Below are 14788 nucleotides of genomic sequence, written 5' to 3'. Positions count from 1 at the left end.
GACTGCACTGCTGTCGTTTTGGCGTCTCGGCTCATATTTCTTGGTGCCTCTTGTTTTCATTCATCTGTTTTGGTGCATCGAAATTAACCTAAATTGTGACAGCGGCAATTGCACCACGACGGGTAAATATTAAATTTCTCACTACAACGTTAAACACTCTTTTGTTTCGTCTCTTAAAGCTTGGCTGATTGATTGCTTAAGACGCAGTTGTAGACTAGAAGATTACATGCTTATGTGTTTCATCCAATTGAAGCACTCGCTTAATTTGCAAGTGTGCAGGTGCATTACTGTGGTGCAGAGTGATACAAAAGTATTATTCTCCAATGTAGACAAATTACCGTGCCAAGATGGGAGTGTTTAGATCGGTACACGAAGAATCGTTAAAGAAGCTTGTGTTGGCCTCAATATATAACAGGTTGTTCAATAGGGACGCTACAAAAGTAGACCGATACGGACAGCAAACGATGCCATATTTTTCCGCTCTTTTGGCATTTCTATTCACTAAGCTTTGTCATTTCATCATGGAAAGATATACGATCCAACAACGAGCCCAATTTATGGTTATCGTAATCGTTCTCTCAGATCAACAGTTGAGCGTCTAGTGGAAAAATTTTGATCCACAGGCAGAGTACAAAATGTTCCCGTGTCAGTGAGACAAAGAAGTGTCCGTCGTTCTCAGGCGTCGGCCATCTCTGTGACATCGTTGTGGCGAATTTTGGGGAGAGCTCTTGATCTACAATCTTACAAGATCAAATTGACGCAAGAACTGAAGCCGCTTGACCACCAGTATCATCGTATGTTCGTGAATTGGACCGAGCAACAACTTGAAAATGATCCTGAATGGCTTTGTCAATAAGCAAAATATGCGTTATTGATCAGGCAGCAATTCACATGTACGCCATGAGTCACCATTGCATCTCAAAAAAATTACGGTTTGGTGGGGTTTATGGACCGGTTGCATCATTGGGCCGTACTTATTCCGTGGTGATCAAGACCGGCACGTTACTGTGAATGGGAAACGCTACCACTCAATGATAACCGAATATTTTTGGCCCGAATGGGATGATATGGACTTTGACAATATGTGGTTCATACGTTAAGTCTATGGTCTATGCCCACAAGCCAGCGACGATTGATGAACTGGCCGTGGTGGCCATGCAAAATCGAAATCGAGTTCCATTCATATTGGCATCGAGTGTACTTTCACAGGAATAAACAATATCATTGATGCCCCAAACTTTTGAATCTGGGATTTGTTTTAGTTTAGTTCCAATTTGGCATATTCACGTATTTTAATACAATTTTTTATCACCTCAAAAATAGGCTCCTGTGGTAAGAAGCATGCCAACTTAATTGAATTTTCCATAGTCTTGTTATAAGCCTATGGCAAGGATGTCCCAATATGTTAAGTCGATCAATAAGAGATGTTGAGATCCTATGCTATCTCCCTGACGCCAACTTGACGGTTTTCAAGTATTGTTTCTTTAACTTTTTGATGTTATCCTCATTAATAGAGTTAGATAGAGGACTCGCATGTGGCAAATTTTCACGACCTTCACTGAATGCTTTGTGCCGCTCAAATACTTGTGTTCGTGGTAAAGTAGATTCTCCAAAAACTCTTCTGCCGAGATTTGGTTTGGAACAGAAAATTTCAAGCAAACTTGCTCCATAAAAAAATGACACACAAACCTTAGGCTTCGTAAACAAACAGTTCCGAACATGAACACAAAAAGGGTTGTACCAATCTAGAAAGCTATTTTTTATTTATTCGTATGCGCGCGCAGTTTATATGGACCAATCCGGGTCAATGTTAATCAGTTGGTAAAGATTTTGTCATGTATGCCGAACACAGTCTGTGTGCTTTTTTCGGGAAATGTTTTTAAAATAATTATAATACTAGTACAAAATTTCTGTTACGTTTTCACAGAGTTACTCCGTTCGAAATTCTTACCAAAAGTTTCTATGCATCCATTGATACGTTGAACATCTAATGAGCTTATTGATTATCTAACTAATTTTTATCCTGAACTAGTGTAATTTCTATAAAAAAATCATTTATTCAATAGCTTCCACTAGCCAAACCTTAATCACTCTAGTAAGCACGCCTGATGATGACCAGAGCAAGAAAGCGTATTTGGGCGGAATTGTGTTTATTTATATAAACATATATATGTATATGTATATTTACAGCTGTGTTCATGAAAATAATAGTGCTGGTGGGCTCTAACTACAAAACAGTACAAAATCAAGTTAATAATACAAATCACGAATGCAACAACATTGAAGAGTAATTTTTAGCTATTTCATTTTTCATTATGTCTATATGAATTTTTTTACTTTTAGCGAAAATAGTATTGCCTATCTTGTTGAAGGAAAAACAAAAAAATATTCAGTTAACTATTAAAATGCTTTTAGTAAATGTTTTCGATTGCCTAATATTTGTTGTAAAGCCTTTATTTTTATAGTATATTCAAAGAGTCTGTTAGATCCTGACAATCGTGTATAGGGATTTGAGCACACGGCTCCCAAGAAAAAAGAAAAATCACTGGGATTGCATAAAATTTTTATCAAGAAAATTTTAAATTCCTTACTTATCGTAACTATCTTTTCATTATGATTTATCGTTCCCTTAATTAGCTTGTTTTTGTAGAAATTACAAAAATGCGTCATAAAAAGACAGCGTAGGCAAAAGCAATATGGTTTTTTCGTTTCAATAGTTAACAGGACTTTAAACAAAATCAGAACAAATGGTTTTTTCAAACATTCAAAGTAGTCTCCTTCTGCTTCAATACAGCTTTTTGCGCGGTCCAAAAGCATGTCGAACGAGTGTTTTAGCTCGTTGGCCGGTATGGCCGCCAGTATGCCGATGCAAGCCCTTTGAATGGCCTCTACGTCTGCAAAACGCTTTCCTTTCATGGGCAAATGTATTTTTCCGAAAAGGAAGAAGTTAATGGTTAAAATGTGATTTTTAGTCAAATCATCGGTCACAAGCGTCGAAAGATGATTGTGATTGTGAGCAATTTTTGGTCGTCAGTCAATTTGTGCGGAACAAACCGTGCACACACCTTTCGTAAACCCAAATGTTCGGTACTTCGGTATACTGACACTTAAAACGCAATAACTTCACTTCCAATCGAAGAAATGTCATGAAATTCTCACTGTCAATCGATAAAGATAGCAGATTCTAACGCACCAGTTGATATATAGGCGCTAGATTCAAAAAGTTCTGTTTACTTTCGAAAGCACCTTGAATTAGTGTCGAGTGTCGAGTGTCGATTCTACCAAAATAATCACGCTTGTTGACTTGGCAAGTCAGTATGTGTTAAAAACGTCTTTAAATATAAGAATGCGTTGCGCTACTATTTTCATGAACACAACTGTATATAAGCTGTCTGTGTGGTTATGAAAGTATCCTGCTAAGTGGGTGGTTTTTTGCACTGATTGTGTCGGTTTGCGTTTTCCTCGTGTTCCGACTATCACCCAGTTCACTGGCACAAACGCAAAGATTCCCCATAAGAAAATGGAAGCTCATATATTCGCGCAAAAAAACTCCAATAACTTGAAGTGAGTTATGAGCCCAAAGTTTCCTTCTCGAACTCATTCACAAAAGCTCAGTTGTATTAATTTGAAACACTAAAAACCGAGCAAAATTTTATATGACTCCTTTTATATATTCTGTGCTCAAAGGAGTAGTTTTTTTTCTTGACATTGAGAAGAGGTTTATGCCTCCGATGTATTGCTCGAATCCTACCACATTTTAGTCCTATTATATTATAATAAAATTGGTTGAGGATCCTGCCTTCGCATACTTTGCGATCAATTTTCCTGCAGGGCAGAGACAAGCATTCCACTTATGAACGTGCCAGTGTGTGCGCATTTGTAAATTCTCCTTTTCCTACACATTAACGAGAAGGTGTTTGCCTGTCGCTAATGGCGTTTTCATATTCTTACGTGCGAACTAACGGCAGTTAGAATGTCGTTCGAAGGAAACGTTTGACATAGCGCGCACAGTCATATGCAGATTCACTGGCATATCGGACGTATCGCCGCACTTCGCGTCGTCAGAAGTATCATTTGATACCTGTCAGCGGGCAAAAGTCAACAAATACTACAAATACCATTTTAGACAGCAATGGCAGGCTTAATTAATAAGCAAATAAAAATATATCAAACTTAATGCGAGTTAAATTATTTGTGCTGCCGGAAAGTGCGAAAAAGGTGAATATTTTCACTTGTCGTGTTGTTGGCGCCGCCAGTGTATGCCCGCTGTCGGCAAATAGAGCTCTTGATTTGTTTGCTTTTGTTGTTGCGCTGCCTTATCGCTTCACCATTGCTTATATATACATACATATATGGATAGTAAATGAAATATTTACCCAAACGCGATTACAATAAATGAAAATATTGTGCAAGTGGAAGAATATGAATAAACGAAAAAACACGTCGAACGGTGGAAAAACAAAAATGCAAAATATTATCGCAAGCGTTTCAAGTGAACAAAATCCACTGACTGGCGCAAGACGGCGATGAGACGCCGCCAGAGAGGAGGCTTTTCGCGCTTCGTAATCTAAATATTACGATTGCGATAACGATTTTTTGCGTGCGGTTTGTCGGTCGCCGCGTTTTGGTTAATTGAATTTGCTGCGCCTACACTATCGAGCGAGAATTGTGGTAATACGGACACGCCGCTAAACGGAATCTCGTAGTGTCGCCGCGTAGTGCCAAGTGTTGTTTACTACTTTGACAGTTGGCTAGTGGCATCGTGGCATCGTGGCGTCCAGTTTTCAGTGTGTAACCGGGAGGCGCAGTGAAGCGGTTCGCAGAGGTTTCGTCGGCCTCTCGCTCTTGGACGTGTCGCGAGCACTAGTGATAAGCGCAAATACAGTGACAAATGTAATTAAATAGAATAATTAGAAATCTATAGATACTACGGGTGCCTTTCCTTGTGTGGTGGCAGTGAAACTAATTAAATAATTGTGTATAACCCAACATAATAGTGCTTTTTAAAACAGTTACATATGTGTAAAATATCACTACCGCCTCAATAATTAGTTGCCTGCGACCTGCTAACGGTCCATGACCACACATAGAGCATGTGTGCTTTAATTATGTCAAGTCTTCATTGATTATTTTATAAATACACATTTTAGCCGATGTTTTATAAATAACTGTAACCAACAAAGAAGCACAACAACAACAACACACTTGTGCACAAAACGCAAAAACTGCTAACTACACACATAAAGTTGGCTGCCAACAAATCTTGCTTCCGCCCTTGTTGGCGTCCCTTCCGGCTTTGCCTGCAGAGCCCAGTGCTCAATGGGTCGGTGCGGTGGCGTGAGTGTGCACAAAATGTTTGTGAGTACGCCTGACAGGCCACTGAAGCCGCGGCCGTCCAGCGCCTACCGCTCCTCCACCATCCCCCACCTTGTTGGGTCGACCTGCTGTCCTTTGCTTTAAATTACTGTCGGAAATTTAATTGTTGAGCCCATGAAGATGACGCTGATGCCGGGTTGCCTGCATTATCAGTCGCCTTTGTTGTGAGAAATCGAATGTTGTCGGGAAAGTGTTGTGGGCGCGTTGCCCGATTGTAGATGAAAATAGTGCGCAAATACATACATACCTTTATAATCATCGCAATATAATTAAATTGGAAATGAAAAAATTAGCTGATATCTGTATGTGTGTATATGCGAATTCCTTTGTCAGTGTCAGAGTGTCAGAGTAAAGACATGAGTAACACTTTTATGAGCGTTTCGTAGTCGAAAGTGATAAAGAGTGACTAGCTTTATCGGCTGTAGATAAACTTGGGTGTGTGTTCGAGTACAAGCATACATATTTGAGAAAGCACTAATTTATTTGTATACTGCTACATAAATATCTTGTGACAATTGCTTTCTTTGTGTGCTGAGAACCGTTACTAATGAATACGCAACAAGTGGCCAAATTTTATGCGTACTCAACTCAATAATTAGTTTATTATGCTCTGATGTCATTTTTTTTTTGTTTTTGACGGAATATGAACTTCACTTCAAATAGTCTATATCTTCAGGCTAAAGCATTTTTTGAGGTGTTGAAAGTGTGTAATATTTGAGCTGTGAGCTTTTTGCCACAACAATGAGCGATGCAACACTTTGGTGAAATTTTTGTACATAAAGGGTTCTATGCCGACAGCTTTTGTTGTCCCATTAACTCTAAGCGGACTGCTATCCAATTTTTGCAGAAAACACATTTTTTTGTACATTTGTATATAAACAAGAAAGAACGTTAACTTCGTTTGATAAGAAAACCCCAATTTTATGATTCAAAATATTATTCAGTATAATCTCCCCGAACAATAATATACTTGCTCCAACGATCCTCCAATCTGTGGATCCCATCTCTGAAGTGAGAATTCGGAAGGTCTGCAAAATACGCTTCAACAGCTGCAAAATACGCTCCAACAGCCGCAAAATACGCTCCAACAGCCGTCCATTTGATGTAAAACGCTTGCCACGCATAAATTTTTTTGAGTTCTGGAAACAAATGGAAGTCGGTATGTGCCAAATCTGGTGAATACGGTGGATGCTTCAACAATTCGAACCAATCAGCCAATTGTCAAAATGCTCTTGTGACACGGTGCATTGTCCTGATGAAAAAAGGATATTTTTCTTTAGCAAACCGGGTCATTTTACAAGAATTTTTTACTTCAACTGGTCCAAAAGGTTGCAATAATATTCAAAATTAATTGTTTTTACCAGTTTGCAAGTAATCTACAAACAAAATTCCTCTCGCATCTCAAAAAACTGATGTCATAACCTTCTTGGCCGATTTCCGGACACGAACTCGTTTCGAAGCCGAACAACCAGGTGCATATCCCTTTTTATACTCTCGCAACAAAGTTGAAGGAGAGTATTATAGTTTTGTTCACATAACGGTTGTTTGTAAGTCCTAAAACTAAAAGAGTCAGATAAAAGGGTTATATATACCAAAGTGATCAGGGTGACGAGTAAATGTCTGGGTTGAAACCGGATGTCTGTCTGTCCGTCCGTCCGTCTGTCCGTCCGTCCGTGCAAGCTGTAACTTGAGTAAAAGTTGAGATATCATGATGAAACTTTTACACGTATTCCTTGGCTCCATAAGAAGGTTAAGTTCGAAGATGGGCAAAAGCTGCCACGCCCACAAAATGGCGCAAATACAACAACCTTTATAAAATGCATAATTAAGCCATAAAAAAGATATTATGTGTAAGCGAAATTTGGCACAAAGGATGTTCGCATTAGTCGGCATATTTGGAGTGACTAGCTTTTTGAGAAAACTTGGGTGTGTTTTCGGAGGCCCTAAGCCTAATTTATTTGTATACTGCTACATAAATTTTTGTACATATCTCGGAAACTACTATAGCTATGTCAACTAAACTCTATAGAGTCGTTTCCTTCAGGCATTTCCATATACAGTTCAAAAATGGAAGAAATCGGATAATAACCACGCCCACCTCCCATACAAAGGTTATGTTGAAAATCACTAAAAGTCCGTTAACCGACTAACAAAAAACGTCAGAAACACCAAATTTTACGGAAAAAATGGCAGAAGAAAGCTGCACCCAGGCTTTTTTTAAAAATTGAAAATAGGCGTGGCCTCGCCCACTTATGGACCAAAAACCATATCTCAGGAACTACTAGACCGATTTCAATGAAATTCGGTATATAATAGTTTCTTAACACCCTGATGACACGTACGAAATATGGGTGAAATCGGTTCACAACCACGCCTTCTTCCAATATAACGCTATTTCGAATTCCATCTGATGCCTTCTCTGTATAATATATGTATACATTAGGAACCAATGATGATAGCGGAATGAAAAACTTTACAAAAATTGTATTTTAAAAATATATAAATGATATAATTGATTATCACTTTATCATGCATATAAAATGTTCGTTGACACCCGAACTTAGCCCTTCCTTACTTGTTAGCCTCTTGTTTTGATTCAAGATGATGGTGATAGAACCAAGCCTCATCCATAGTGATGAATCGACACACAAAATCCACTTTGTCTTTTTTAAAATGCTCAAAATGGTGCTGAGAAAGTCGCATTCGAATGTGTTTTGTTCCATTGTTAGCGAATGCGGCACCCATTGTTCACACAGCTTTCTAAAACCCAAAATTTCATTTAAAATATGGCTCACACTGTCTAATGAGTTCTCGTGGATCGTCTTCAAGGCTAGTACGACCACGTTTAAATTCAGCAACCCATCTTTCTACTGTTCTAATTGTAGGTGAACAATCATTATGCACTTTTAACATTCGTTCGTGAATTTCTTTTGGTGCTACACCTTCCAAAAATAAGAATTTTATCACTGCACGATATTCAATTATTATTATCAATCTTATTAAACAACCTCGTATATGCTATAGTTGTTTCCTTCGAAAAAATTGTTCCAATATCGGATCGTTAGCTAATTGCTATAGTGGTTTAATATCGGCGGTTGAAATAAATGAGTTGTTTCTTGAGAAAAGGACGAGTGCAAAATTTTAGATGGATAACTCCAAAACTGACGGACTAGTTATATATCGTATATACAGACAGGCGGACAGTCGGACATGGCTAAATCGACTCAGCTCATCACGCTGATCATCTATACAATAGTATATAGTTTTTTATAGGTCTCCGACGTTTGCTTCTCTCAATCTTCGTGGACACTTAATATACCCTGTTAAGGGTATAAAAACATAAGGAAATAATTTACAACATACATACATATGCAATATACATAAGTACAGAGATATAGAGGCTTTGTACTTGATTGTACATACTTACATACATATTTGTATGTAGATGAAATTTTTCACACAAGCCGTATCTTATCGGGCGCGCCTTTTTGGGGGAATGTTGCCGTTCGTGTTTCTACTTTATTATTATTTATTTTGTCCGACATTTTCAAGGGAATTAGTTTGCATGAAGAATTAGTTGTATGACTCACTGCAACTATTGTTGCCATAAATAGAAATATTGTGCTATTTGTTCGCTTAAATTTCTTAAAAATACAAAGATGTATTGTATTGTATATGCTTTCTTACTAAAAGGAAATTTTAAATGTTTTTATTGGTGATATTTTTGTATCATGTGTTGCTTGCCTTACTTTCTTCAGCCATAGTTAACCAGTTGTGCTGACAAAAGCTGCGAAATATTTTAATTAATCATTAATTAAAACCAATTGAGTCTACCTTTTTCGCGGAAGGTATATTTACACACATTTACACACACATACATACCTTTACATGAATAAGCATTCTATGTATGTATGTATGCTCGAATTTTACACATAAATACCATTGAACTCGCCTCAATTCGCCGAGATGAAATTTGTGCGCACCCTGCAACAACAACAATTCAACTAATTAAAATGTCAAGAGATCCGAGTTAATTAAGTCGAAAAGCCAAATTAAAAATGAAGAACAATGGAGTGAGAAAAAACGCAAACAACACGACAAAATAGAAGAGAAATTTCGAATAGTTTAGAAAGTGAAATCAAAATCAAAAGAATGCTAATAAAAATGCACACACAGACCTACTTACATACGTACATACATACATGTGCACAGGTATTCATATTAAAATGAAATTGCGTTGATAGTGACGCCGCACGAATGTCATAGAAAGGGAAACGCAATAATAATTGAAATGAAGTTTTAGCGCCATAAATTGAGAGTGAAAAGGTTCCATTTATAAATCGAAGCTTTGTGCACAAATGTTGACAGCGCATGTTTACAGTTACATACATGCAAACATATGTATGTATGCATATAGATTCTATGGAATATTTGCAACTATGGCTGTGTACATATGTAAATATATACTATATATATAAATGTACAGCGGGACACTGAGGTAAACGTGTTAACCGAGGTTTTACACGATTCACTGGGCGACCGTTTGCTTCCATGCAAAACTAAGGTGGCAACCTGTCAACGTACATTTGCAGTGTCGAACAATAAGGATGACATGTGCCTCAGGGGTGTAAATCATGTTGTGAACGGCGAAATATCTGTATTAGAAAGTTATTGTTTACCTCAAATTAGAATCAGACAGAATGGAAAACCCCAAAAACCAAAATTTAGAGGTGGAACAAGTATTGAGCGTTGCCAAACGCTCTTTGATGAAATAATACATATTATATGTATGTATATAAAATGTTTTGGTTTCGAAAATGAAAGTCAATTCCATGCAAACACCACACATAACGGTAGTTGTGATATTCTATTCGAGAAAGTGTTTAATTTACTTTTAGAAATTCATAAATATCAGCATATTTGTTGTACATTATTTTACAAATTCCAAAGAGAAATCGTCTTTCCTCTCTTCTATATCCATATACAATATTTCTAACTACAAACTTAATCACATATAGTTGTTGAAAGTTGTATTTGATAAGATAGCAGGTTCAGCAGACAACAGGCCCTTATTGACTTTAAAAAACGTAACTGAAGTCACTCTGACTTACATAGCAGTCGCAGTAAATGCCACTTCTGCCAAGATAGGCGATTAGATTTCGAAAAAATGCTCACATTTGTCTCTTGTTGTAAAATGTGGAATCTAAATTTATATTCGTGTGGGCTGTGCATTGCAATATTTTAAGTGGCTGAGAAAGCTTTAGAAAATGTTCCACTTTGGGTGTCTCCGCAAACCAAATTGCAGCTGAGTGCTGTATTTTAGCACCGTTGCAAAATAGCGTTGCCAAGCACATTATTAATGGCTTTTATTCAGTGCAGGGTTTGGGGGGATCACCCAGCGTTTGACACCTGTTTCATGGTGTGGTGTCAAGTTCAACTTGAAAGGAGTGCAAGGCAACTCCTTCAATAAATTCCACACACAATTCGGTCTATCTGCTTGCTAATTGTGTAAGTAGAAGTACTTTACATTGCTACCACGCGCAGATTTCCATTTCCATTTCATACTGTAGGTTCCGGAGTAAGCACTCATACGAGTATGTCTCGTGAAGGGTTTGTGGCTGAAACACACTTAAGCTAGCATTCATTACCTTGTCGCTTCATTTGTTCTTGCATTTCGTTGACTTCTTCATACTTCTTCATCGGAGTATGCATATTTTAATTCTACTTCTCAGCAATATTTTAATTTTTTGATTTGAATTCATTGTTTACTTCAGTTCAAGTTCTTGCAATTTACATCATATATGCTTACATATTTACATAAATAAATGCGAAAGAGTTGCCACACTTTATCACAAAATAAAATACAAATGGTCCTTTCTTATGAAGTGTTGTTTTGGACTTCTGTTTGCGTTCAACGGAAATCGTTTTGTTCCTCCAAGCCCCGATGTTTACTAAAAACCACCTTCACGTGGAATATACAAGGTGCGTTCCAAAGTAAACAGGACTTAAAAAAACAACAACAAATGGTTTTTTCGGCAAAATCAGTTTATTTTATGGCCGCCAGTATGCCGGTGCAAGCCCTTTGAATGGCCTCTACGTCTACATAACGCTTTCCTTTCATAAGCAAATGCCTTTTCCAAAAAGGAAGAAGTCGCACGGTGCCATATCAGGTGAATACGAGGAGTGGTTAATGTTTAAAATGTGATTTTTGGTCAAATAATCGGTCACAAGCGTCGATCGATGATTCTGATTCTGATCAATTTTTGGTCGTCAGTCATTTTGTGCGGAACAAACCGTGCACACAACTTTCGTAAACCCAAATGTTCGGTCAAAATAGATGTTTTGGAGATGTTCAACTCCATTTCCATGAATTTCAATGATGATTTCGGCTAATTTTTGATGAATTCAAACACAGTTTCGATGAAATTTCCGGTGACCATGGATTTTGATTAGCCCACATGTTGATTGTCATTTATGTCCTCACGACCACTTTGAAAACGTTGAAACCACTCGTGCTCTCTGCTACGAGATAGGCAATCAACGCCATAAACTTGTTTTATCAATTGAAACGTTTCGTTAAAAGTTTTACCAATTTTAAAACAAAATTTAATGTTGGCTCTTTGTTCGAAGCTCATTTTTGCACCGATAACACAAACATACTGACACTTAAAACGCAATAACTTCACTTCCAATCAATGAAATGTCATGAAATTCTCACTGGACAATCGATAAAGATAGCAGTCGACATATAGGCGCTAGATTCAAAAAGTTCTGTTTACTTTGGAATTCACTTTGTAGGTCTGCTTAATAATGTAAAAAAGATCGTCTATTTCGATTTTGATCAAGTTGTCATGTTGATAATTCACATACATACATATATATTTTATGGTATCCGCCGTTTCGTTCTGGTTATTACAAACTTCGTGGCAACTTTTATATACTCTGTATGTACAGGATTCCTTCACTTGCAAAATAAAAATCAGCGCATCCTAATGTTCTTGTATAAGTATATTACTCTTAGGTACATAAGTTCGAATTAATGTTACAAATAGTAGCTAAAAGCAATATTGCGGAGTACAACAAACTCATTAAAGTATAGGAACTAAAGAAAGCAACAGAAATTGCAAAACAAACGAGAGATGTATACGAACGTGCTTGGCAAATCCCCATAGTACACTACGTGACAATTGGAAGTTCACTACTCAGTTTTCATCTGCAATGTTCAGTGTCTTTTACTAAAGATAGATCGTTTTTAGTGGATTCTATACTAAATAGTCTAAATACACAATTCCTAAATACTGTAAGTACTGTCATGAGAATCTATCCACGGAATTGCGGTTGAAGGTTGAGAAGTTGTTTCTTGGGCTTGTGGCTTGTGGCTTATGTCAAATATAAAGTCTAATTTTAATATTCTTAATAGCTTTTTACCTTAAAAAGTTATTACACTTGTTGTAAACAATAAAGAAAAGAAAAATCTCTGTGAACCTATATAACTTTTGAGCGAGTCGACTTAGCAAACAATCATATTGGACCTTTCTTGTAGATTATTTGTTAATTTTTTTACGGGGAACATTTTCATTTTCACTATACATTAAGCATACAAACAAAACTTTTAGGAGAAATCTAAAAACACAATGTGCTAATATTAATATTAAGGGCTCCAACTTTACCACAATTTATTATCCATTTCGGACGATACTTCCGCGGTATCTTAACAAAAAGAAATAAACGTTTTTTTAGTTCCATCCTAATGTATGTTTGATACCTTTTTCCAATAAAGCTTTTATTATATTAACCGAAGTCAGACAGACAGACAGAGCTAAATGTTTCATGTAAACTTATGCACATAAACTAATTTTTTTAGATGTGAACCTTTTGTCGCTTATTGTATATTAACTAGCAATATCATTGTAGCTTTGTAAAGGAAACAAAAACGAAAACAGAAAAACATTAAAGAAGAAGAAGAAAATGTTGCTTTCAGTGGCAATTTTTGCTGTTGATTAATGAGCATTGTTTTGACTCGCTTCCTCTGCTGGTGATTGTTATTCCTTATTCAGGTCGAGCAAGATTTTCTTAACCCCACAAATACGTAAATATGTATGTAGAAACATGTATTCGCAAGCAGTTTTAACAATTAAATGCATTGTGTTGTTGTTGATAAGAAATCGTATTAGGCATGCTCAAATTTCACAGGAAAAATATTCCACTTTTTTTTGCCGATAAAACCATTATTTTTCAAAAATTCCCTTGTTGCTCACTTTTTTTTGTAAAGTTCCCACCTAGACACGCTGTTTTGACACAGTGAAAGTGTACCCTTTGGCCAACAGGTGGAACGAATGCCGTGCGAGTTACCAGATAATTATCTCTTAAAAGTACAAAAATCCAAAATAAATTGTGCAAAATTTATAGATCTCAAAATTTTAAAAGACCGACAACTTGAAAACCAAAAACAAAATAAAATAATAGCTAAAATTCGTCACTCACCAATAATTGCAGCAACACATACCGTCAGCCGATCCTTGAAGTAGCCTAGCCTAGGCAGCACACACGTATATTAAACGCGAAATTCTGCCACATGCATGCCTTCTTTCTGCGCGTCAAGGCCCACCTCAGTCTGCATGGACCGTCGGCGACATCGGCATCGAATACACCGCGCTCCACCCCACCCTCCACGCCTGAGCCAACGTACACGCCGTCGCCCATGGAGCTGCAACGTTCGAAATCGCTCAAGTCCATACGCGTGCGCAAAGTGTCCAAAGGATCGCTGAAGTCGCTGCGCCGCGGCACCATTTGCGTCACGGTCAGCTCGCACGCCTCCTCGGTATTTTACAGTGACGAGGTAAAGACATATTTCTAGACCACTTTTACATTTGTTGGGGTGAGCCTGCTTGTGTTGGGTTATGTGTATGGAATGAGAGTGGCCTGTGGGTGCTGCTGTGAGGTGTTGTTTTCTCCTTCACCCAACGCACGCATTGCAAAAACTCAGAAAATTTAGTGAATAATCGTGTGTTCAGGCCGTTGGAAGCCTTTGAAGTGAAACTAAAGCGCATAAAGCGGCATATTTGGCTTCGTTGCACTTGTGTGTGTGTGTGTGTGCACTTTGGTGTTTGTGTCTAAGGATTTTTGTTTTTGTTTCTACAAGTATATCGAAGCGTGTTCAGCATTGTGCCGCTTCTCTTTGTGCGTTTACATTACATATTTTGTTATAATGTTAATTTTTTTGCAAGCATTTTCTTGGCCCTGAAAATTAATTCAATTATTCCACCGTTTTTGTTGTTGTCGATGTTGCTCATTGGCAAAGGTTTTACGTCCATTCGCCTTCTATTCACTCCACCGCCAGCTCATCTGACCATTTGCAAACATTCATAAGCACGTGCACTCGTACACCTACACATAATTGCACACACATGAA

General features: G+C 37.5%; 1 protein-coding gene across 10 annotated transcripts in view; it reads left to right on the top strand.

The window, feature by feature from the left end:
- Positions 1-14788, top strand: part of LOC126756665 (serine/threonine-protein kinase N) — a 69308-nt gene that overhangs the window by 22492 nt on the left and 32028 nt on the right. For 4 of the 10 annotated variants that reach the window (XM_050469896.1, XM_050469895.1, XM_050469889.1 and 1 more), the window contains exon 1: positions 13873-14215. The exons of 4 other annotated variants lie outside the window; for them this stretch is intronic. In XM_050469896.1, the coding sequence (XP_050325853.1) occupies positions 13952-14215 (264 nt within the window). In that variant the 5' untranslated portion in view covers positions 13873-13951. Of the gene's footprint in view, positions 1-4014; positions 4219-4249; positions 4894-13872; positions 14216-14788 lie in introns of those variants that run through there. 2 more of the 10 variants (XM_050469888.1, XM_050469892.1) reach the window with 2 other exon arrangements.

Source organism: Bactrocera neohumeralis, chromosome 4 (genome assembly GCF_024586455.1).
Source record: "Bactrocera neohumeralis isolate Rockhampton chromosome 4, APGP_CSIRO_Bneo_wtdbg2-racon-allhic-juicebox.fasta_v2, whole genome shotgun sequence".
In the NCBI taxonomy this organism is placed as follows: domain Eukaryota; kingdom Metazoa; phylum Arthropoda; class Insecta; order Diptera; family Tephritidae; genus Bactrocera; species Bactrocera neohumeralis.
This window is presented reverse-complemented; position numbering and strand designations above follow the sequence as displayed.